Here is a 26,202-nt window from a genome sequence, read left to right as displayed (position 1 = left end):
TCCTTACTCTATGGTGAAACTTATACACACACGTCAAAGGCTGTTTTGAAGCTGTAAAAAAAAGAACTTTGCTTTGCATTTGGTCAAAGTTGTTAAGCAAAACGACATTAAGTTTCCTTTTGAATAAGTCCATTCACAAAATTGGTTAGAGCAGTGTGTCGGTCAGGTCTCAGAATGTACATTTTGCCAAATCCATTATGAAGATTAATTTAGCCATCGGCCCGTCGGGTTGGTTACTGATGGAGATAATATTAACAAAAGAGACCTCGTGAGGCTGAATGGGGTACATTTTTAGGAGTTTGTCTATTGACCCAAACTGGACGTAACAAACCCTAAACATGACTTGACATGCTTTCTGAAAGTGAAATAAGTTAGAGAAAATTAAGGAGTGGGGACGAGTTTATCGTTTTTATTTAGTTTGTACGATATAGGGTTCCAGAGATATGGGATGTATGGAGGTTTGTTCCTAGAGCAGCGTGAACATGAACGCGGTCAGAAATTGTGTCGTTTGTCGTTCAAATTTCGCGAGATGCAATAAGCCCAAAGTGACAATAAAACAAAACCAGACCTGCCAAGTCTCACGCATTAGGCGTGAGACTCACGCATTTGGGCTCTGTCTCACGCTCACACGCACATCAACCATTATTGGGGCGAGATCGGGAAAAAAATTAACGACATTTTTTGTACAAAATTTGTACAAACAGAGCGCAAAATTGCAGATTGCGCACGCGTTTGCTCATCCAGTAGGTTCAGCTCAAATTCGGCAGAGCGCAAAACGCTTATTGCGCACAAGTTTGTTCCGACTCTTTTAGCAAATTCGTTGAAATGCGCTCCACTAGCGAAAACAACAGGCAGAAGAAGTGAGCGATAGATTTTGGACATCATTTTTAGTCTATTTTTTTCAAGTTTGGAAGGATATAATCTGACACAATCGAACCTCCACATTAACCATCAACATCTCCTGTGTACCTCAAGTGAGTTTTAATTATTCTGAGGAGGCTTTTGATGCATTTTGAAACACTTTTTGTCCACAATTAAATTTCACATTGTTTTATTTATTTATTAAAAAAAAAAAAAAAAAAAAGGTTGGGCGGCGATTTAAAAAGGCCTTCTTAAACTGGCAATTTTTTTTCCGGGGGGATGGGGGTTGAGCTTTGAAAAATCTCACACATAGCTAGCCTCTGGACTTGGCATCTCTGCCTGCAAAACACTTTTTTGACGTTCACGTTAAGTGCTCCCGTTATACATGCAGCCTATTGACCAGAAAGTTTACAAGACCAATTCAGATGAGAATAAACTAAAAAGAGGCCTACGCTCTTACCACCCCCGCCCCCCCCCCCCGAAAAAAAAACAGTAGATAAATTAGATTTGTGGCACACAGCATGTTCCAAAAACTCGCTTTACTTATAGTGCTGTAGCAACGCTATGTATCGTGGGACGTAAAAATGTCATTTTTGACGATGTTTTTTAAAAAGGAAATGCAAGCATTATGAATGTATATTGAGTGTGTGGAGAAAGTTTTGGTAGTGTAGTACAAAAAAACTTTAGTTATTGCTGGCTAACGGTCAGTTTCACCTATCAACGCTGATTTGAAAAACGTGTAACGTTAGGGAGGCCCAACATATTAGACCCCTATAAGGATCACGGGGGAGCCTTATAGTTTCAAGGTACGTCGTCTAACCCAAAACGAGGTGGGTACAGCCACTGCAAGTAGTGGTGGACGTGCGAAATAGCTTCATTTTGGGTTAGAATTATGACGCCATGCATAAATATTGAGAGAGGCGTATAACACCCTCACCCACATTTCGAAATATTTGTGTAAAGGATTTTTATATCCTAGCGGGGTGCCGCGCGAAGCGCGGCATCCCGCTAGTTTATATAAAAACTGCTGACAAGTGAAGGTGGGTCAAAGGTTTGCAACAAGTTTGAAAGCTGCTCAGTCATGGCGATGTCATAATTTGTCAAGTCATATATTTGTGCTTTGTCACACCACAAAACAGTGTGTGCATGATCAATCCTATTTCATTGAGACCTATTTATACCCGTAGAGACCCTTTTATAAGCTCTGTTACTTGTACTTTGTTATATCATGGATAACATTGAGGTTACGGAATGGTTATTATACAGTGAGTTTTTGCACGCTGTGATGGGGTCCATGGCGATTTGTACACTCGAGGGGGAAAATGGAACCCGAGGCGAAGCCGAGGGTGCCATTTGCCCTCGAGGGTGTACAAAATCGTAAACAGTATTGTCAGAGGCCAACACTTCGTGTATCACAACTTCAAAATAACAAATCTGTGAAAATTTAGGCTCAATTAGTCATCGGAGTCTGGAGAAAATAACGGGAAAACCCACCTTTGTTTCTGCACGTTTCGCCGTGTCATGACATGTGTTTGAATTAAATCCGTAAATCTCTATATATCGAGAATTGATATTGTTTTAATGTTTTCTCAAAAAGTAAAGCATTTCATGGAATAATATTTTAAGAGAAGTCTTTCACCGTCACCTTCTGTAAACCCTGTAAGTTATTTGTAAATCTGTGAACTTTTAATTTTTTTTCTGTTCCTAAAGTATCCAATGGCTTTAAGGATGCAAGGCAGGTACTCATTACGGGGGAACTCTGGGAAAGTACTGAGTCTACTCTACAGTGCACAACACACATCAATGTAAATGGGTAAAACCAGAATATCTCTGGTGCAAATTTAACAACTCATTTATTATTATTTAGTTTTTGTTTTGTGTGTTTTTTTGGGGTGGGGGGGGGGGGGTTACTGAGGGATGTTGCTTAGTTCGTTGGAGTTACATTGTAGAATGTAGAGGTAACTGTGATGGGGGTCTGGCATTATGTAACCATGGAGGAAAGAACCTGATTGGCTTGGCAAGTGTGTTGACATGAAGGGAAGTTATTGTGCAGTACTTGGTAGAGCTACATGTAGGACCGGGTATCAATAATCTGTCGACTATACAATGTTTGTAAAAAGTAATCTGAATGTTATGTAATCATTCAGTGAACACACTGTGTCACAGCTTTTGGGCCTATTGATAAAGAGAGGGGTGTGTGTGTGGGTAGGTACAAACATTTAAATCCAATGGACAACAGGGGTGAAGGTCCCTGAGCAGAAAGTACTGGATGTACAAAACCAATGGAAGCTGTCCCCAAAATTGATGACAATATATTGGATGTTTGGAGATCCATGATAAGTACATGTCTACACAAAGGTTTAAGTGTGTGTTATATAATATTATAACACCTTGTACAAATATTTTGCCTTTTCATTGGTTTAAGAGTGCGTCACATGATATGTCTTAGTTTTACTAGACGGCGGCCGTGTTACATGTATAGTGTCATCGTTTGCTGTGTAATAGTGTCATTTGCCGTGTGATAGTCTGACGACTATCACACCGCGTGCAGTACCCAGACATCTTTTTACCCACCTCCAACCCAATCAGTTGTGCATCTGTGTGTCTGAAAGGCGCGTACGAACGTTACGTGTACGAAGATGATAAATTGTCTGTTGGGGTGTTATAAAACAAATATTGGCTGCTTTATTTAAGTCGTGCTATGGTTAAAACAAGGAGGTAGAAATATTCCATGGTTAAAACTTCTACTCCCTCGGTGATCCCCTGATCCACCTCGGGAGCTGTAGTTTTAACCATAGCACTCGATGTAGTCAATATTTGTATACCATACACTGTAGGTGTGGATGGGGGTGTGTCATGAATTGGGGGTGTGGGTGGGGGTGTGTCATGATTGGGGGATGGGGGGGGGGCCTTTTACAACATCTAACATCAGGAGATCCCTGATACAAAGTACATACACAAGTGTTTTAAAGCCATTGGACACTTTCGGTAAACAGTATTGTTCAAGGCTCACACTCTGGTATCACAACTTCTATATAAAATAACAAACCTGTGAAAATTTAGGCTCAATCGGTCATCGGAGTCGGGAAAAAATAACGAGAAAACCCACCCTTGTACCCGCGCGTTTCGTCGTGTCATGACATGTGTTTAAAATAAATCCGTAATTCTCGCTAACGAGAATTGATATTGTTTTACTGTTTTCTCAAAAAGTAAAGCATTTCATGGAATAATATTTCAAGAGAAGTCTTTCACCACGACCTTGTGTAAACCCTGTAAGTTATTTGTAAATCTGTGATCTTTTATTTTTTTGTCTGTACCGAAAAGGTCCACAGGCTTTAAGTGTTTGTTATATAATACCATGGGTGTAGATGGGGGGGGGGGGGTCATGATTGGGGGATGGGAGAAGTTGGGGGGGGGGCCTTTTACATTATCTGACATCAGGAGATCCCTGATACAAAGTACATGTTTACACACTTGTTGTAGTGTGTGTTATATAATACCATGGGTGTGGATGGGGGTGTGTCATGATTGGGGCTGTGTCATGATTGGGAGTGCGGGGCATTTTAGTTAAATACATGTAGCTGTCAATAAAATATAAATTACGGAAACAACAAATATAAAGAAATTTGAATATAACGAAAGCCTTTGTAGCTTGGACAACTTCGTAGAGCTGCGGTCCCAAGCGACTGCAACGGAAGACCACACACGGGAAGCTCTCCAAGCTTTAAAGGGCCTTAACAAAAGGCTATTGCTGTTGGTGCTGTGGCTTATGTCGAGGCCTGATTATATATTCATTATCAGACAAGAAGAGACATAAGATTTTGTTGAATTTTAGTTTTAATCAGCCACGTGGTTTAAAAGGTATCATTGATTCAATATTTACTCGACTAATCAGAAGGGCGATTAAATTAACTTTTTATGATGATCTTATAAGAACAATGTATTAAAGGGTGGCTGCAGTGTTTTTTTAAATAGTTTAAATGATTAAACATGACTTTTTAAACCTGAAATGTTTTTTTAAATTTGTTATTAAAACAAGGAGGTAGAAATATTCCATGGTTAAAACTTCTACTCCCTCGGTGATCCCCTGATCCACCTCGGGAGCTGTAGTTTTAACCATAGCACTCGATGTAGTCAATATTTGTATACCATACACTGTAGGTGTGGATGGGGGTGTGTCATGAATTGGGGGTGTGGGTGGGGGTGTGTCATGATTGGGGGATGGGGGGGGGGCCTTTTACAACATCTAACATCAGGAGATCCCTGATACAAAGTACATACACAAGTGTTTTAAAGCCATTGGACACTTTCGGTAAACAGTATTGTTCAAGGCTCACACTCTGGTATCACAACTTCTATATAAAATAACAAACCTGTGAAAATTTAGGCTCAATCGGTCATCGGAGTCGGGAAAAAATAACGAGAAAACCCACCCTTGTACCCGCGCGTTTCGCCGTGTCATGACATGTGTTTAAAATAAATCCGTAATTCTCGCTAACGAGAATTGATATTGTTTTACTGTTTTCTCAAAAAGTAAAGCATTTCATGGAATGATATTTCAAGAGAAGTCTTTCACCACGACCTTGTGTAAACCCTGTAAGTTATTTGTAAATCTGTGATCTTTTATTTTTTTGTCTGTACCGAAAAGGTCCACTGGCTTTAAGTGTTTGTTATATGATACCATGGGTGTAGATGGGGGGGGGGGGGGGGTCATGATTGGGGGATGGGAGAAGTTGGGGGGGGGGGCCTTTTACATTATCTGACATCAGGAGATCCCTGATACAAAGTACATGTTTACACACTTGTTGTAGTGTGTGTTATATAATACCATGGGTGTGGATGGGGGTGTGTCATGATTGGGGCTGTGTCATGATTGGGAGTGCGGGGCATTTTAGTTAAATACATGTAGCTGTCAATAAAATATAAATTACGGAAACAACAAATATAAAGAAATTTGAATATAACGAAAGCCTTTGTAGCTTGGACAACTTCGTAGAGCTGCGGTCCCAAGCGACTGCAACGGAAGACCACACACGGGAAGCTCTCCAAGCTTTGAAGGGCCTTAACAAAAGGCTATTGCTGTTGGTGCTGTGGCTTATGTCAAGGCCTGATTATATATTCATTATCAGACAAGAAGAGACATAAGATTTTGTTGAATTTTAGTTTTAATCAGCCATGTGGTTTAAAAGGTATCATTGATTCAATATTTACTCAACTAATCAGAAGGGCGATTAAATTAACTTTTTATGATGATCTTATAAGAACAATGTATTAAAGGGTGGCTGCAGTGTTTTTTTAAATAGTTTAAACGATTAAACATGACTTTTTAAACCTGAAATGTTTTTTTAAATTTGTTATTAAATGCGCAAGTATTTTAAAAATGGTTTACAAGAGATTAGGGGAACCAGACGCTTTTGGCCAATGATATGTTTGAATTCCCGATGTGACGTCGATGGTAGGGGGCGGTAACAATCCACAAAAGGGGGGGGCATGACTTATTCGCTAATTACGCAAGTGAGATATGTCGGGGAAAAAACAAAACACATTTTATTGATGTTCAATACATATATCAGAAATAAATGACAGCAAAATTAACTTTTTTTTTAATTCACTGCAGCATCCCTTTAAGCGCCTGTTATTTTTTAAAAATGCGAACACATCTGAACACTTTCAGGGCTTCATAACAACCCTTTAAAGACACTGTACACCTTTGGTAGTTGTCAAAGACAAATTTTCTCACTTTGTGTATCCCAACATACATCAAATAACATAGGCCCTACTTTTTTAATGAGATTTTGTTATTTTAAAAGCACAAAATAACAAACCTGTGAAAATTTGGGCTCAATTGGTCGTCAAAGTTATGGTCTGGACAGTAAACAATGTTTTTCGTACAGGCCCTTTTGTCTTGTGGACTTTCTCCCCATATTTAAGCCCTGTTCAAAACATGACACAAAACTTGTCTGACTCAAAGTCATTTCCATACTTTTCATTATTTCGTTGAATTACTGTTTCTAGTATGTTCTTGTGCGCCTTGGTTGCCACTTAAGGCAGATAGATATGTGCCCTTTATAAATCTCTAATTATTATTATTATCATTATTAAAGTCAACATTACAACATCATTTTGTAACCATTGTGAAGTGTTGATATAAAAAGTTATTCAATAGAAAAACACAAGACCATTGTTCTGGTTTGTTTGTTTGGCCCAGTGCTAAAATCACTGCCCTTGGGCCTATGGTCCAGTGTAAATGTTGAGCCCCATGGCTCTAACAAAGTCCAACTGAATGGTAACTACTGGACTCTGATTACTGTGATGTGTCTGATCCCTTCATGCCCTTATCAAATATATTTACAGTGTACAGTCTGGTCTGAGCAGTCCAACATAGTGAACAAAACATCTACTTTTGTACCCGTTGGCGCGTCGAGGCCAAGGGGATAAAAACATCAGGTTTGAGTCCCGGTGTGGAGGTCTCAGATGTCCAGCGTGCTAAAAGATCCAGATTACCAAATATGGTAGTATTATGTCATGCCATACCTGCACACAGCAAGCAAAAGTAGTCGTTTTTAATGCCGTGCTGAGTCGACTGTTTTGCTCGAGCTCGTAGTTGTCATGGCGGCGTCCACAAGTAAATCGTGTGGTGAACGAGTGGAGCGTCTACGACAGTATTGCTGAAAAAAAGTAATCACATAATAAAGTGTTTGAGGAGCGGAAATTACGAAGAAGACTCAGCTGAAAGCCAATAGAGGGTTTTGGGTTGCCAGTCGAAAAAGCATCTCGTACGATAACAAAAGATGACTAGCTAGTCAAAACGTTGAGACCAATTATTTAAGAGCTGACTCCGCGGTAGTACAGTTAATCACGATCCTATAAGCTAAGGTAGTGGTCCCGGTGACGTCACCCGGATCTTTTAGCACGCAGGACATCTGAGACAGCGACACCGGCCGTGATATTTGTGTTACGTGTATTTAAAAGGCAGTGGACAAGTATTGGTAATTACTCAAAAAAATTGGGCAGCATAAAAACTTGGTATCAAGCAAAAAAGGAGAGCTGATGATACTATGAAACATTGTGAGAAACGACTCCCTCCGAAGAAGTAATATAGTTTTTGAGAAAGCAGTAATTTCTCACGAAAATATTTGAAAAAAAAAATTGAGACCTCAGCTGAGGTATTCAGTTTGTACAAAATGTTCAGTCTTAAATTTCTTGCTATGCAAAATAGCTGAAACAAAATCGTTCCCTGTAACTACTGATACTAAAATATCTGCATTGATATTGCTTTGTTCTTCTGTAGCCTATAATCCCAAATTAAAACAAATTAGAAAAAAAAACCACAAATATTTGTAAACATTGGTTAAATAGTGGGCCATGACTTCATAACAACCCCCAAAAGCAAATTGTACATGTTTCGATCCACTCCAGGTTGCACAACAATAGACTGAAAGGGCATGTGAACCTTTTGTTACCCACAAAGCTAAGTGGCCATTCAACTCTTGCATGTCCTGGTTGGTGTTTATTGGTAGGGGATTTAAACTGTGATGACTTGCAGAATATTGTCCAGGGCCTTCTTAAAGGCAATTACTCAAAGCAATTATTGGCATAAGAACTTACATCTTGTACCTCCATGGTAACAAGCCATGGAGAGCTGTAGCCTAAAAGATTGCGAGAAAGAGGCTCCCTGAAGTAATAGTTTTTAAGAAAGAGGTAATTTCTCACTCAAGTATTACAACACTGAAGCCTTTTTTTTAGGCATCTGAAAAAAGTACACAAACCTGGTTACAAGGTTGTTTTTCTCTAATAATCAATGACAAATTGCATATAAACTGAGTCAAAATTTGTTATTTAATGCATGGGGGATACGCCAAGTGAGAATACTGGTCTTCAGGCCTGATACTTCACGGAGGCAACGGAGGCGATTGCCTTCGTTGCCCCTTGCCATTGCCTTGGTGCCCTTGAAATGCTCTAGTAGAAATTTACAATTTCCTCATAGGGTGCCCTTTGCCAAAGAGAAAATGCCTTAGTGCCCTTGCCCTTTAAAAAACGAAGCATACAGCCCTGGGTCTTTGAAAGTTACCAAAGGTGTCCAGGGGTGGATTTCACAAAGGTAGTCCTAATTTAGGACTAGTCCTAAGCAATGCTAAGAGATAGGACCAGTCCTAAGTTAGGATGAGTTACTGGTCCTAACTTAGGATCAGTCCTATCTCTTAGCATTGCTTAGGACTAGTCCTAAGTTAGGACTACCTTTGTGAAATCGACCCCAGTGCCTTTAAAGGGAAGGTCAATGTTAATCACTCTTAAGGTGAATGGTAATCACTCTTAAAATGATTAAATATCATTACAAATTATTGGTTAGAAGCCTGCAGTAGATTTCAGTTAAGCAATTTGAGAAATCTTTCAAGTGGTTATACTTTATGTAAAAATGTAAGTCTTGACTTTATGCCCCCAAATTTGAATCTGAGAAGTATTACCGTATCTCAGCCTCTTTTTAAACCTTTGTCCCACTCTTTTGTCAGTTTGTAAAAAAAAAGCTTCAAATCAAAACTGCACTTTGTCTCTCTGAAAGTTGTTTTTTTGTGTTAGGCTTCTTTGCCATCTGTAGAAGGGCTGAGCTGTTTGTCTCCAATAGACATTATCACCTCTGAAAAACAGAAAACTGCTCACTAGATTACTAAGCCTGGCCAAAAGATTGACGAATTGTGACAATGATGTCTGATTGGGGTTCGTAAGTAAAATATATTGTCGTGAATAGTCATGGGCGACACAATTGGTTCACTAAGCAGGTATTCGCGACTATTTTTGTTGTAGTCGTGGCTGCACAATTATCCAAGTAGTTGAAAAACAGTACTCGCGACTCGACCATACATACCTGTCAACCATTCCGATTTAGGCGTAATCATTACGGAAATACGAGCCGTGTTACGGATTACGAATTACTCATCCTTTATTACGCATTTCCTCAAAAACATGTACATTGTTAACTAAATTCAATAGACCTTTTCGCAAATACTGGGGCGCGCGCGTAAAGCTTGGAATTAGGTGCATTGTGGTCTTGCTGGTAGCAAAACTTGATTCATATCTATCCCACAATGCACCTCATTCAACAGTCTGCGCTTGCGCATTGGTATTTGCGATAAGGTCTATGATTTATTAATATTTTGAATGATAAGATGTATCAATTATTTATCCGTCTTGTTTTGTTATTCGTCTTGTTTTCCAAGCAGTACATTTGTCGTTAATGTTAGCGTAAAATGCTCCGTGTGGTCTTTCATTGGAGCCGTTGTTGTTAGTTTTTCGTCTAGCGCGATGTCCAATATACATGTCTTCAATGCCGTTGTTCCATTGTACCAAGAGAGGGCGCTTTACTAAAAAGCCAACACCTTGAGACAAGACTTAGCGCACATGGTTTTCCAACACAACGAACGTTGTTTGGGTTGTGTGTGTGTGGACGTGTATTTTTGTGATGATATGCCGGGCAGTCTGGCCGACGAGGGCGCATCGCGCTTGTAGAATTACGCTAAGGAAAGCTACAAATTGTCTTAAAAATGAGGATGCACAACACATTGTTACAATGTAAGAATTGTGGCCTATGTTTCTGTGAATGTTTTGTCTACGCTGCCGTTTATTTTTGAAAGCCTTTTAACATTTGTTGTGCTGGCCTAAAATCCGGACAACGGTTTTCCGTTTTTTCCCCCATATTCTTTAGGGTGCACATTCAGTGTGCATTCTTTTTGTAAGAATCACATGATTTTGCTCGATTTTGCTTGATTACTGTGTTGTAGCCATGGTGGGCGGTCCTGGACTTCCAAATTTGATTTATTGCCCACCACTAAAATTGGTCTAGCTACAACCCTCTGACCCTGGTCCTAGGAGATATTAAAAACGTATGGCTAGTCCTAAGTTAGGATGAGTAACTCGTCCTAACTTGAGATAAGACTAGCCTTAACACTTTGTGATATCACCCTAGTGCCCTTTAACACTGTCCCCGCCATGTTCCCTATTCCACAGTGTTCCATACTCCAGAGCATGGGGTTGCTACTCCCCGGGATATTGCCTATTTGCTGGGGTGTATCAGGGATAAAAGTGATCCAAGTGTGAACAGGCTGATCCCCAGGGTTGCCCCGTGGAATAGAGCAGTGTGAAATAGGAACTATTTTTTCTGTTGAGATTTCTATTTTGAGAACTTTCATGTAGTTTACATAAAATATTTCTGAAATAATCTTATTTTGTTTTTTTCCCCTTTTTATTTTTCCAGACAAATATTGGAGTATTTTGAGAACTCCTTCAACATCAATGAGAGCCTGTTCACGACACTTGCTTGTAAGTTGCCGTCACTAACTACCTTACTCCCAGGGCCCACTTTCCAAAATGCACTTTCTGGACCCTGCACGATGTGATCCACTTTAAGTTGTTCACTCAACAAAAGCCTTGATCAAGGCTGTCTTGCTACCCCTGTCCCTTTGCCCAGTTGTAGTTCCCATCACAGGACGTAAGGATAAAACAAAGTGGTGGATTTCACAAAGAGTTATTAAGACTTGTCTAATCTCGAGTTAGGACGAGCTACTTATCCTAACTTAAGACTAGCGATACGTTTTTGATATCTCTTAGGACTAGTCTTAAGTTACCAACATGTAACTCTTTGTGAAATTGACCCCTGATTCTCACCACAGAGGTCAACCAACACAAACTATTCTTCTTTATCTAATCCTTATAAATGGTTTTATTTACTCCCTTGGTTCTGCTGTGATTCTTCTTCAATGACTGTAAGAAAATCCGTTACTATGTCCAGGGTACTGTGTATGTTGGAGCCAAATGGTCCAATGATTCGGACACAAGTTCTGATGGCAAGGAATAGGGTCCCTCTTTGGGTTAGTTGTTGGTTAGTACACAATGTCCATTATGTATGTGCTGCTCTTTTGTGTCAGACTGTTTAAAAATGGTAATCATTCACTTTATTACAATCCACTGGGATAGCATTCAAATCCACAGCAGTTTTTTTTTTTTTTTTTTTTTAAATCTTCCTGGTAAATTCAAGGCTGATTTTACATCTGGCTAACAGAGGGATGTGATTCCATTTTTGAACGGAAGTCGTTTTTGTTTTGCCTTAAAAAACAAGAAAGTCTGTTTATATTAATTTATCTTTTTAAGATCAAATTCTAAAAGAAATTGAGGTAACACCCCAGATTGCAGAGTAGGGCCTGTAAAACCAAAGATAAATGTTAGTATTCAAGCTTCATTCAAGTTTTTGCGCTTTGCGCTAAGATTTTTAAGAAAATTATCGTCATCCCATCACATCCCTGGGCTACATTATACAAGTCCAATCGTTTTGGCTCATGATTCTAAATAAATTCTTGCCTTTTAATTAACATGATTAAAAGTGAGAGAAAAAAATTGTTTCTAGTCAACAGGCAGAATCTCTTTAAGTTTTAATGAAATGGGTGGTTGGGTCAACTTTTTTCACCTTCCACATCTAGGACCCGGGTGTTCGATTCAAGCCAGGGGCACTACAGTGACTGCATGGATTTCCCATTGAATCTAGGTTTTTTCCCCACTTAAATGTACAACTGAAACTTCCTTCCGTCTACAGTGATTATGTTCCCTTTTCTGTGTGAGTCCTTAGCTTCACCACAAATACCATCGCAATGAAATTAAATTTAAAAAATGCTGAAAACCTTCATTTAAAGACAGTGGACACTATTGGTAGTTGTAAAAGACTAGTCTTCACAGTTGTTGTATCTCTACATATGCATAAAATAACAAACCTGTGAAAATTTGAGCTCAATTGGTGGTCAACTTTGCGAGATAATAATGAAAGAAAAACACCATTGTTACACAAAGTTGTGTGTTTTCTGATGCTTGATTTTGAGACCTCAAATTCTAAACTTGAGGTCTCAAAATCAAATTCATGGAAAATTACTTCTTTCTCGAAAACTACGACACTTCAGAGGGAGCTGTTTCTCACAATGTTTTATACCATCAACCTCTCCCCATTACTCGTAATCAAGAAAGGTTTTATGATGATAATTATTTTGAGTAATTACCAATAGTGTCTACTGCCTTTAATGCACATCTTTAGGGCTTTATTTTTAAATGGAAAATGCCCCAACAAGTGGGTTATGATTCAAATTCACTAGTCATGATTGTGTTAGACATTCAATTTACAATGCAGTGTAAACCAAAACCAGAGGGGTGTCTGTTTTCTGTGTGTCTTTTGGAATCCCTGTTTTAAATTTGAACACACTGTTTTATCTGTTATTTACTTGTTAGTAAACAATTTGGACACCCAGTTTATAAATTTTCAGAAAATGTGGACACCCTTTTACCATATCCTGGCTAATGAACCTTGATTCAATTTTATAACTATCGCAGCCGAGGATGCATTCTACAAGTGTCCCGATCGTCTTCGTCTACCTCTCATCTTCTACTACACTCACACCGCTGTGGTCTACTGGAATAAGATGATGCTTGCTGGTCTTGTTGAGGTAAGTGTAGTTACTTTAAATTGCCACTCGGTAAATCGCATCCTACCCATGAGCATCTCAAGAGCACAAGGGCAATGACCAGGGGGCATGGAGCCAGTGGCCTGCAATGTCTGCATGAAGTATCTGGCATGAGACAAGATGTGGTTAAGACCTCAACAGTGTCCGAATTAGCACTGGCGTGTCTTAGCCGAGCGTTCAGTTCACCAGACCCAAGCTGTGGTGTTGTCAGCAGCTGAATGTTGGTTCAAGTTACTGCACGTGTGCACCCTTTTCATTATGATTATGGCCTCTTTGATTATTACGACACAACTCCTTTAATTGAACAAACTTACACACAAAAAACTTAGACATACATTGTACTACAAAGTAGACGACCAGTACATAATTACACATCAAGAAAAGAAATATTGGCCGTTTCTGAATCGTCTCTAAAGAAATTAACAATGTGTTTTTGTTTTTACTTCCAGGGGCACTTGGATTTATACTTTGAGACCATGTTTGAGACTGGAGTAGATGAACAGTCATGGGATGATACGGTGAGTTGGTTATTTGGTTCAGCTGGCTAGTCACTAAACAAATTTAATTTAACATTTTATTGTGATTATGTGAGTCTGAAACAGTACAGCCAGTTAGGCCTGGGTTTGGGGATACATCACTTGCACGGAGAAGCTCAATTTGGAAAGATGCAGTTGAGTTTTTGTAGTAAAGAATCTTACGCCCCGTGGAAAAGTCTATGCGTCGTAGTTGGTAGTGACGTTACAGTTGGTAGTCCTGGTAGTGGTTCAGCACTGCAGACATGATGCTGTCTTTTTTTTCTTGTGTTCTATTTTGGTTAATCTTATGTCCTTGTCTTTTCTTAATTCGTATGTATTTTGACATGTTTTCATCCGAATAAATTCAAACAACCAATCAATCAATCAATCAATCAATCAATCAATCAATCAATCAATCATCAATCAATCAATCAATCAATCGATCGATTGATCGATGATCAATCAAGACAAACAGGTAACAGGAAACCATGTCAAGTACATCCAAGATTCGTGTAAAGTTTGTGAAGGTGAGCTTTTCTTCAAAGTTAAAGCAGGACATTCTCAGGGTAACATAAAACACTAAATTTGTCCTCTTTTAAAATGCAGGAGAACTATCGGATGGGGGGCAGCTTCAAGTGGCCACCTCTTGCAGATGTTGTGGAATATCGCCGCAAGGTGCGAAACAGCATTCACAAAGTCATCTCCGATACGCCACTGCAACTGCCCATAAACATGGACAGCCCCTGGGTAAGATATGCTTAAGTAGTTATAATGTGTCTAGAATTATTGTCAGCTCCAGTTTCTGCTTTGTTTTTTTTTTCTGCTAAGATGAAGTTATTATGTTATTATTATGTATTTCTATCCCTAAATATAACCACAACAAATTACACACCCAATTAGAGTCCCTTGAGTTTTTTTACTTGATAATTAAGATTAAAAAGTTGCATCCCTCAAGGTGATCTCTGGCTGCCGCTTCCCAGGTTGTACTGAAACTTGGGTGTGATCCCTGGCTACTGGGCAGTTAATGGTTGTATGGCCTCTGACTGGCACCCGGACAAAAATATTTATTTGTAGGGAGACAGCCAACGTAGGGAGGCTGTCATGACCAGAATTTTCCCCCATACTCTGCTGTTGACAACACTGGTGCTTGGGTCCGCTGATGAACTAGACTGCTCTGCCAAGACACGACACCAATGTTGGGAAAAGGGAGAATAAACTATGAATTATTTCTAGAAAGCTCAGACAAGCATTATACAAATTTTAAAACGCTAACAACTAAAGCCTGGTTGATACTCACTCCGAATGTGAATTCAGAGCGAAAATTTACATCGCATCTCTTTTTTTGCAGCGAATGATTGTACGAGTACCAGTTGCGAATTCATCGTTTTAAATTTGTGGCGCCAAGTTCGTACAAGTTTAAAACTCTCAGTTGTATCAATGGCAAAACTATTGCCTGCTGCTGTTGTTACGTCGTTTCTTCGGTTTGTTTAATTTTTTAACTTATGTCTGCTTGGTTAATTTTCTTGCATTTCGTTACTTTTGTATTTGTACTATTTTTGGTCTTGCAGTTCATTTCCATTGGGTTGTTTATTTGTTGTTGTTGTTGTTTACCTCACAGTGGGCATTGTCCATGGGTTTTGCTCATGAGAGGATTCATATTGACACCTCTTCAGTCCTGATTCAACAACTTCCTATCCACTTTCTACGTCGTCCTCATGACTGGCGAGTGGGACCTTCATCACATGGTAAATATGATAAATACTATAAGCTTGTGTAGTGAATTCCTGTAAGAATAAATCAAGCTTTTGGCACAAAAGATGCGCGCTTTTGTTCCCTTCTTCTTTTGAGAACTGCTGGGGTGTAACGACAACGAGGGGCGCATAACAAATGCTCGCCCACTTCACCGTCCGCTCTGGTCAGATAAGGATCTCAATTATTAGGACAGTTTTCTCGCTACTATTTTCTTTAACCAATGTAGCAGGTTTGGACTTGGCTTGGTGGTGTTTGCCCCTCACAGGGAAGAACCTGCGCATTAGTTAAAGTTGTAAGCAGTAGATATTAATTATTGTTAACTAGTAATTACCCCGCCTAGGCAGTTGCAGGCATTTTCCTATAATTTTAGGCCTCTGCATTTGCAGGTCAATCTAATTTAAATTGTTGGTAAAGTTACAAAATTATCTACATGTATCTTACCACGATTTCATGAAGCGCTAGGATTAATCCTATCTGGACTTAGGATGGGTTCAGTGCGTTCTAATGTCTAAGATACGAAACTTAATTTGTCCTTCATCCTAAGATTAATCCTAAGTTAGGAAGAGTGTGGTGAAGTGGACGGCTGGATGGCTGCTGAAATTTACTACTTGATTAGTCACACCTCTAGCAGTGGCGACTTCGACACTAGTCGTGACTAATTTTAAATACCAAAGATGTGTTGCGGCATATTGTTTGCCGTAGGCGCATCAGAGCAAACAAACAAAAAAGCAATGGAATGAATATCAGTAGGTGCAGTCAACGGAAGACGTCTCACTGGATTACTAGAAAGATTTGTTGAACTAGAATATCTTTAGGTCGGACTTGAAGCACCAGGCCTCAAAATAAGCCCTGACACCCACAGCAACTGCTGGGCGTTCTGTGCTTTTTCTGTGGTGCCCTTTGCAAAGTTAGTTTTATACTTCAACTTTCCTCTAACCAGAGGAAAATTGCTGTGCCCCTTTAAGATCGAAATTCAAGGCCTGAAGCGCTATGGTGATGGAAATGTTTGGAGAACAGGCCTGTCATCTCATAGGTTTATTTCCTGCTGTTTAATTTACAGACAAACCCAAGTGTGTTTTTTTTAAACCATGAGCATAGAAACTTTATTTTGACGGGTCTTTCTAGGACAATTCAGTATGTGGTATGAATGGTATACACTCAATTCACTTGATGTCAATGCCCAGCCTAAAAGAACGTAAATGCACTTTTAATCAAACCTTCTTTAGAGGAAGTAAAGGTTGGCCTTTTTAGTCGGGGGCAGACAGATTTTGTTTTCATTGGAATGTTATTAACCTTTTCAGTCGGGGGCAGACAGATTTTGTTTTCATTGTAATGTTATTAACCCCACTTTTATCCCTAGGAGTATTCTTTGCAGGTGTTCTGCTCAAAGTTTTGCGAGGAATGACTTATTCCACCCATTGTTACCTTCGCACAATTAATGAAATTTTGCAGCCATTCATCCCGGTTGCCTTGAGGGGAAAATGACTTCTTTGTGCCCCCCCTTCTTTACAAAGGTGACGGCGTGGGAGAAAACAAGATGATAACTGTGCCAGAGTGTGAGGTTACCATCGGAAAACCCTACAACTTCCCCTCCTATGGTTGGGACAATGAGTATCCAGAAAGTGTGAGAAAGTGAGTAAATACAAATTCTTATTAAATAATCATCTGTGACAATTTTACTTAGAAATTGTTTCAAATACACTGTGAGTACACCTTGAGGACACCATGAGGACACTATGAGTTCACAATGAGTACACTACGGTGTATGAGTACACTATATGAGTACACCATGAGTACACGATATGATTACACCGTGAGTATACTATGAGTACATCATGAGTACACTATGAGTATACCCTGAGGACACCATGAGTACACTATGAGTACACCTTGAGGACACCATGAGGACAATATGAATACACTCGAGGACACCGTGAGGACACTATGAATACACCATGAGGACACTATGAGTACACACATTTATTGTAAAAACACAGGGAAGACCCAACTGGCTCATTTCTGAATGTGGCTACTAGTGGTGTAATCATGGAGTACTCATGGTGTATTCGTGGTGTACATGTACTGTACGTGTATATAACCAACCTCTCAAGTTTTTTTTCACATTGTTGCAATCCATCCAAATAATTGTATCCTTTTCCACACTCTAAAGCCTAAAATCCTACAGAGATGGTTGTTAAAGAGTTGATGCTGAGAGGTCAAGTGCACACCAGACCTTAGTTCGACCAGTGTTGTTGTCAGAATGTGGATTCATGTCCTTTCTTGTGGAGGGTAGGCAGGGGGTAAAATTCCTCAAGACCGCAGGGCTTTGCTAATAGCTCAAAATTTGTACTGCACTTGAAATTATTTCACAAGACCACCAGAATCTTCATGAGAAAGAGACACAGTTTAACTTGTAAATTGTTTTGATTTGAACAAGCACTTTAAGAGAAGATCCATCTTATTTGTCCGATTTAGGGTTAGTATATTTTGATACTCAACGGACATGTATCATTTCCAGACCAAGAGTCAACATTTGAACACCCTTTCTTTCTGTTAAAAGATATTACACAGCGCAAGCCCACCAAACTTGTCCAGTTGAGAGTTTACAGGCCCAAAACTAGGGCTGGAATACGGGCAGGCAGTCAAGTGTCAAGTTCGAGCCCTGGTGTGACCTTGTGACACTAAAACCACAATTGGCCTTTCTGTATGCTGCATGTGTAGTTATGCATTTTCATAGCTCCATTGTCGTTTTACATGTACCTCTCTGTGTAGTTAGTGGGTGGCGTGATGACGTCAATGCAACAAGTCCACTGTCCCATTTAAACATGTTACAGGGACTGAACAATTATAATTTTTAAAGCTTTGGTGCAGAAGGACAAGTGCTTCACGCCCAACCCTGGATGGAATGCATGAATGCATTTTGTATACAATAGAGTTCAATATGACGTGCTTGACCTTCCATGTCTGTATTACTAATGACTATTTAAAGAGAAGGTACACGTTTGGTTATTACTCAAAACAAATACTCACTTAAAAACTGACTTGGTAATAAGCATTAGAGAGCTCTTGATAGTAAAACACATTGTGGGAAACAACTCACTCTAAAGTAATGTAGTTTTTGAGAAAGAGGTAATGTCTCACTCAAATAATAAAAGACTTCTAGCTAGAAGTCTTTTATTCCTATCTGAAAGCACGCAATTCGTCCAACAAGGGTGCTTTTTCTCTCATCATTTTCTCACAACTTCAATGACCGATTGAGCCAAAATTTTCACAGACATTTTATTTTATGCTTATGTTGGGATACAACAAGTGAGCAGACAGGTCTTTGACAATTACCAATTGTGTACCTTCCCTTTAACCTGTAAAGACTTCAACAAATTCCAGGCCCACTCATTTTTCTTGTCTTCTGAATGAACCTATTGAAGTCGAACAGGAAGTCCCTGGGAACAATTCATCTACGCCTCAAAAGATATTTTGACTAAAGAGTACATGGCCATATAGGTGTGTGAAGGTTATGGCCCAAACGCCCCTCCGTGAGTGGTGAAGAGATAGTGTTGATTCTAGGAATCTCAACAAGTTCACCCTGTTGGGCTTTAAAGAGTGAAAATCTAGCAAAACTGGTCTGGAAACTTGTTTCATATTATATTAAAGTAAAATTGATTTACATTATTCTTTATGTTTATAGGCACTGGATGGACACTTTTGGTAGTTGCTCAAAATAATTGTTAGTTGTGGAGATCAGCTCTTGATCTGAAGTAACATAGTTTTTTTGTACACTCACTCAAATATTGAAAGACTTCAGGCCTGTAGCCTTTTATTAGGCATCTGAAAGCACACACATTTCTTTCATTTCTTTCTAGCAACTTCGATGACAAATTGAGTCCAAATTTTTACAGATTTGTTATTTTATACATTTGTTGGGACACACCAAGTGAGAATACTGGTCTTTGACAAATACCAAAGGTGTCCGGTGCCTTAAAAATAGACAGAAGTACCTACTAAGAATAAGTTTGCTCTCTCATTCTCGATAAAACAAGGAGGTGTGCAAGTAAAATGGGGTGTGGCAGTGATGTATGTATTAACACATTTTGTCACTTTGGGCACAGGTTCGCAAAAAAATGAAAGGAAAACATGAGATGTACTAAATAATTGCATTGTTTTAGGGTTCCTGCATTTGAGGCTACGCAGTATATGATCACGAACAAGGAATTCCTGGAGTTTGTCAAGAGTGGTTGCTACGGAAAGAAGCAGTATTGGTCCATGGAAGGCTGGCAGTGGAGGAACTTCCGCAAGGTTAATCATCCGATATTCTGGGTCTGCACCAAAGGTAGGAAATCAGTAAAAAGCTGTAGAGGTAGTTTTTACCAAGAACGTCTCGAACATCTCTGTGTAGTTGACAGCAGTTGGGACAGTGATTACCAACTGCCTCTCTGGCCTTATTGAAGGCAGCATTATACTAATGTTGCACGCTGTGACGGGGTCCATGGCGTTTTGTACACCCGAGGGGGGAAATGGCACTCGACGGTGTACAAAACCCATGGACCCAAGTCACAGCGTGCAACAATTGTTTTGTTAAAATCTTTGTATACATGTAACTGTTATTTCTCTTCTCGAAGTTCTGTTGTCATCTTCAAATATTATTACGTCGGACTATTAATTGTTTAATAAGCAACGAATGGGAAACAATTCCCTCGATCCTGCAGGTGTTTTGACACAGTGCTGGAAATCGACCAACGCCGGGAACGATCAAGGTGATGTACAACGGTGTACATCACTTTTCATGTTACCCTGCCCGTCGAGCCATGTAACATAAGTTTTGGTGATGCGCGTCACATGATTGGTTCTCGACCAATCAAACTTAACAGTTTGTTACCGAGGTATATAACAATCAAACACATACCACAGAAATTACAGATGGTGGTACCACAAACTGAATATACATTGATACCTCACCATGCAATACCTCGAAATTCTACAATGACATGAAAATGAAGCTTACTACATGTATCATTGCCATCCTTGTGAAAAGCAGACTTTCACATACAAATTTAACAATTTCTTTTTGAGAGTACATGTATGACCAAAGTATGATTCTACCTTTAAAACACAAAATGTAACTTGTCATGTTTTCAACTTCCTTGTTTTTTAAAAGGCTTCCAGGAAACTTACCTTTCTGTCCTGTTTGTGTGGAGGATTCCCCCCCCCCAATGTTTGTCTTTTCAGAAGTTATCAATAAACAAATTGCAAAGTCAGCCAGGAAATTTTTTTTTTCGTTAAAGGAACACCTTGTCTTGGATCGGTCGAGTTGGTCTTTGGAAAGCGTTTGTAACCGTTTGTTATAAAATGCATATGGCTGGAAAGATGTTGTAAAAGTAGAATACAATGATCCACACAAACATGCCTCGAAATTGCGTGGTTTTCCCTTTACCTTGTCGACTAACACGTCGGCCATTTATGGGGGTCAAAATTTTGACTCCCATAAATGGCCGACCGTGTTAGTTCGCACAGTAGAAGGAAAACCACGCAATTTCGAGGCAAACTTGTGTGGATCATTGTATTCTACTTTTAAAACATCTTTCCAACCATATGCATTATATAAACAACGGTGACAAACGCTTTTGTTTTGACCAACTCGTCCGATCCAAGGCAAGGTGTTCCTTTAAGGTCTCTCTGCTTTAGCAGCTCTATGAATTTGAGCCGTGGCCATTCTCACTCATAAAACGCTGCGTTTAAAAAGATAGTAAAGAAAGTGGTAAGAATTGCAGTTTCACTTTCGTTATGAATCAAGAAACCATAAGAATTTCCCATGATGGTTTCCAGGAACCTGAAAGCACATTAATTAGTCTTGGCTCAAGATGGTAGTAATTATATTTTGGATAGCGGAACCGTCGCTGCAAAATGCCGGAGACTCTACAGTATACTAACTGCTATCATATACACATACATGTACACCTTGTCATGCTTGTGGCTTACGGCTAGGGATCGTGTATAAAACACATCAAAACACAGTCTTGTGCCAAGACTAAGAGGAAAGTGAAAGTAATAAGGAAATACTGTGTGAATGCGGACCTTGTGTCCTGAAATATGATCATCGTTAGGAAGTGGCATTATGTCTGTTTGTATTGATAATAACACAGTTTATGTAAGTCATTGAGGTGATTGAACTGAAAATGAACTCTGCTGTTAAACTTTAAAGGCAGTGGACACTATTGGTAATTCCCCAAAATATTTACTAGCATGATAAAACCTTACTTGGTGCCGAGGGGAGAGGTTGTTGGTAAAAAACATTGTGAGAAACTTCTTCCCTCTGAAGTTCCATAGTTTTCGAGAAAGAAGTAGTTTTTCACAAATTTGTTTTCGAGACCTCAGATTTAGAACTTGAGGTCTCAAAATCAACCATCTAAACGCACACAACTTTGTGTGACAAGGGTGGGTCAGTTGTGCCACATCAAGCGATACGCTCGACACGCACAGCATTCCCTTATAAGGAGTTGTTTACTCGAGGGCGGCAGAGGGCCTTACCATTTCATAGCTGGAGGGGTGTTGTGTCGATAGAAATCATTGAACAATAATATTTTTTGCGTTTATGTTACTTTTTTTACCAAAAGTGTTGATGTTTTTTGACCGAAAAGGTATTTATAAATGGGAATCAAAGTGTGTTGAACCGTTTTTCAACTAGTGGTTTAAACCCGCCAAGGCCTGGTTCTTGATAATTTACCTTGACTTCGTCTCGGTAAAATTATCAAGAACCAGGCCTCGTTGGGATTAAACCACTAGTTGAACCGAGTTGAAACGATAATTTTACCGAGACGAAGTTTAAACCACAAGTTGAAAACCGATTCAACACACTTTGATTCCCATTCTTAAATACCTTTTTGGTCAAAAAACATCAACACTTTTGATCAAAAAGTAAAATAAATGCAAAAATTATAATTGTTCAATGATTTCTTTCAACACAACACCCCTCTAGCTATGAAATGGTTAGGCCCTCTGCCACCCTTGGGTAAACAATTCCTTATAAGGGAATGCTGTGCGCGTCGCGCGTATCGCGTGATGTGGCACAACTGTCCCGGCCGTTGCTCTCGACCAATAGGAATGAAGAAACTGTCTTATAAGCACAGGTGCAAGCTCGCGTGTCACGCCCATGTTTCAACACTTTTTACTGGTCATAAACAAAGGTTTATACACACCCACGTGACGCGCTCTCCACCAATATGAATAGCGAAACTGTCTCAGATATTTGGTTAAGTTACATAGACTCTTTGACCTACTTTCTCTACAAAGCTATAACTTGTGAAAAGTGGAATTGCCATTATTTCAATGTACCTCCAAATATCTGGATCACGGTTTGAGACTTTTTCTTTTGCTGTGACACCATTCAATAAATTGATGAGTATGATTATTTTAGAGGACTTGAACATGCCCCAAACTTAAAGCCATTATCAGCCTGATTATACACTTTCGGCAAGAACAAAAAACAAAAAAGTTCACAGATTTACAAATAACATACAGGGTTTACAGAAGGTAATGGTGAAAGACTTTTCTTGAAATATTATTCCATGAAATGCTTTACTGTTTGAGAAAACATTAAATCAGTTCTCATTGTCGAGAATTACAGATTTTTTTCTAAAACACATGTCATGACACGGCGAAACGTGCGGAAACAAGGGTGGGTTTTCCCCATTATTTTCTCCCCACTCCGATGACCGATTGAGCCTAAATTTTCACAGGTTTGTTATTTTTTATATAAGTTGTGATACACAAAGTGTGGGCCTTTGGACAATACTGTTTACCGAAAGTGTCCAATGGCTTTAAACTTACTCCTGAAGTAGTGAACATTTTGGCGTTGATTTTTGTGTTATTTCAGGTTGTGTGTCCAACTGTGGTGGCGTGTTGGCTGGTTATACTCACTGTGACCGAGGCAGGAATGGCCAGACCAGTGGACGACATGGCAGCAACACTACTGGCACCTCCAATGGCTACAGCAACAGCCTACCAGAAAACAACAACGAAAACGACGAGGAGTACAGGTGAGTCTGTGGTTGTGACACTGTTTGTTTGTCTGTTTGTTTGTTTAGGTGATCTTCCCATCGCGGGAACGATCGGCAAAGGGAACGATCGGCAAACTCCCAAGGGGATTTTGAACGCATTCCCACTGGATCAACATTTTCGAGATCGGGATCCCACAACAGGATTAGTTGCAGGCGTGAAATTGCGGTTGCGTTCCCACTTGAGTATGATCGCCCATTGATCCCCCTTTTGGGGAACGGATGTGGATTCAAAGTTGACCAATGAAGGTTGTTCAAGGGTGTAGTGGGCAGGCACTACCGGGCGTCGCCCTCAAATTGCGGGGTCGGATCACTCTTTGCGTTCCCACTTGGCCCATTAATCCACAAGGGCGATCAGATCAAAATTGCACGGTCAGATCCTGATAGCCCTCGCGTTACGCTTATTTTTCTTTGATCGCCCTTTTCTCGAACTGCGAGATCAATGCGGGGTCCAATGGGAATGGGGGCCATAAAAACCAAGCTGGCAACAGCCAATCTCTCTCACGCAAACATTAGTTTAAAGTCCATTATTATGGATCGTACAAATCAAGAAATTGTGAATCCGAAACTTTACAACAATATTTATTCTAGCCATTGTGAAATCAGCAGTTAGCTGGGGGATTCGAACCAACAACCTTGTTTCTGTCCTGCATTTTGGGTGGCACGGTTGGCTTGTGCGTAAAGCGCTCGCCTCTCACCAAGGTGACCCCGGTTCGATTCCCGGTCGGGGCCATGTGTGAGTTGAGTTGTGCGTTGGTTTTCTGCTGTGCCACGAGGGTTTTCTAGACTATCCGGTTTTTCATAATGGGTTGATATGGCAGGTGAATGCGCCCTTGCATGCCTGCTTCTCGAACACGTTGTAGCCACGTCCTTCGCAATTCAGCTCTAGCTGCGAGTAAACACGATTAGCCCCCCAAATTATTATTATTAATTTCCGTAGCTTTGCTGACTGTAGTCCGATGTCCTTCTTCAAAAGATCACAGTTGGTCCTGAAAAGTGTACGAAACACACTCCACTTAAAGGCAGTGGACACTATTGGTAATTACTAAAATAATTATTAGCATAAAACTTTTCTTGGTGACGAGTAATGGGGAGAGGTTGATGGTATGAAACATCGTGAGAAACGGCTCCCTCTGAAGTGCCATAGTTTTCGAGAAAGAAGTAATTTTCCACGAATTGATTTCGAGACCTCAGATTTAGAACTTGAGGTCTCGAAATCAACCATCTAAACGCACACAACTTCGTGTGACAAGGGTGTTTTTTCTTTCATTATTATCTCGCAAGTTTGATGACCGATTGAGTACAAACTTTCAAAGGTTTGTTATTTTATGCTTATGTTGAGATACACAAACTGTGAAGGCTAGTCTTTGACAATTACCGATAGTGTCCACTGCCTTTAATCCCTGTGTTTAGGAACAACTTAACACTTTTCAATACTAAGCATTCTCCGGATTGGCATGTAGTGTGTAAGAAGCTTTTGATGTGGAGTGTTCTAGTCCAGCGGATTAGAGCACCGAACTCAAGCTCTGATGTTTCTGTTAAGCAGGGTCTGGGTTTGAATCCTGCTCATGACACTTGTTGTCGTTGAGCAAGACACTTAACTATACATGTACAAATGTAATTGTTCTCTCAACCCAGGGGTAAATGGGTACCTATCTGTACATACATGTACAAGGGCAGAGATGGTTCTTGTGATTGATTAGCTTATTAGTGTGCTACAAAATAGGCAGCACAATGTGTATACATTACTCCGCAGGGAGCTGAGATGGTTTAAGGTTTAAAGGCAGTGGACACTATTGGTAATTGTCAAAGACTAGCCTTCACTTTTGTTGTATCTCAACATATGCATAAAATAACAAACCTGTGAAAATTTGAGCTCAGTCGGTCATCGAACTTGCGAGATAACAATGAAAGAAAAAACACCCTTGTCACACTAAGTTGTGTGCGTTTAAATGGTTGATTTCGAGACCTCAACTTGAGGTCTTGAAATCAAATTCTAGGAAAATTACTTCTTTCTCGAAAACTATGGCACTTCAGAGGGAGCCGTTTCTCACAATGTTTTATACCATCAACCTCTCCCCATTACTCGTCACCAAGAAAGGTTTTATGCTAATAATTATTTTGAGTAATTACCAATCGTGTCCACTGCCTTTAAGGAATGGTTTACGGCCCAGTGACCAGTGGTAATAATGTTAAAGCGCCATGGACCTGAGTGCAGTATACGAAGCCACTATTATTATACCTTGGGTTTTAAGTGTCGTACTAGTATACATGTGTAACTATTGGTGAATTTGTTTTCTCTTTGTTCACGCACAGACTGCGTACACTGTGTGAGGAGATCGCCATGCCATGGGATTGGCCAGTGACAGTCAACTACCACGAGTCCAAAGCCTATGCTAAATGGAAAGGCCCGCAGTATCGTATTATGACTGAAGCTGAGCATCATGCCATCCGAGACAAAAATGTAAAGCATTCTATGTGTATTTAGCCTATTCTTACCTATGGCAACTTTCAAGTTTCTCCCCATACATG

At 39.8% G+C, this 26,202-nt stretch overlaps 1 protein-coding gene across 3 annotated transcripts in view; it reads left to right on the top strand.

Annotated features, from left to right (window-relative positions):
- The window catches only part of LOC139945707 (uncharacterized), a 58,518-nt gene that overhangs the window by 10,489 nt on the left and 21,827 nt on the right, over positions 1-26,202 (top strand). For all 3 annotated transcript variants that reach the window (XR_011787165.1, XR_011787166.1, XM_071943053.1), the window contains exons 3-11: positions 11,111-11,175; positions 13,225-13,337; positions 13,805-13,873; positions 14,477-14,617; positions 15,489-15,615; positions 17,137-17,254; positions 19,786-19,949; positions 23,490-23,652; positions 25,987-26,134. Coding sequence is in view for 1 of the 3 variants with exons in the window: in XM_071943053.1 (XP_071799154.1) it covers positions 11,111-11,175; positions 13,225-13,337; positions 13,805-13,873; positions 14,477-14,617; positions 15,489-15,615; positions 17,137-17,254; positions 19,786-19,949; positions 23,490-23,652; positions 25,987-26,134 (1,108 nt within the window). In the remaining 2 variants the exon portion in view is untranslated. The remainder of the gene's footprint in view (positions 1-11,110; positions 11,176-13,224; positions 13,338-13,804; positions 13,874-14,476; positions 14,618-15,488; positions 15,616-17,136; positions 17,255-19,785; positions 19,950-23,489; positions 23,653-25,986; positions 26,135-26,202) is intronic.

The sequence above is a fragment of the Asterias amurensis genome, chromosome 13 (assembly GCF_032118995.1).
Source record: "Asterias amurensis chromosome 13, ASM3211899v1".
In the NCBI taxonomy this organism is placed as follows: Eukaryota; Metazoa; Echinodermata; class Asteroidea; order Forcipulatida; family Asteriidae; genus Asterias; species Asterias amurensis.
Note: the sequence above shows the minus strand (reverse complement) of the source record. Positions and strands in the feature narration are given on the sequence as shown.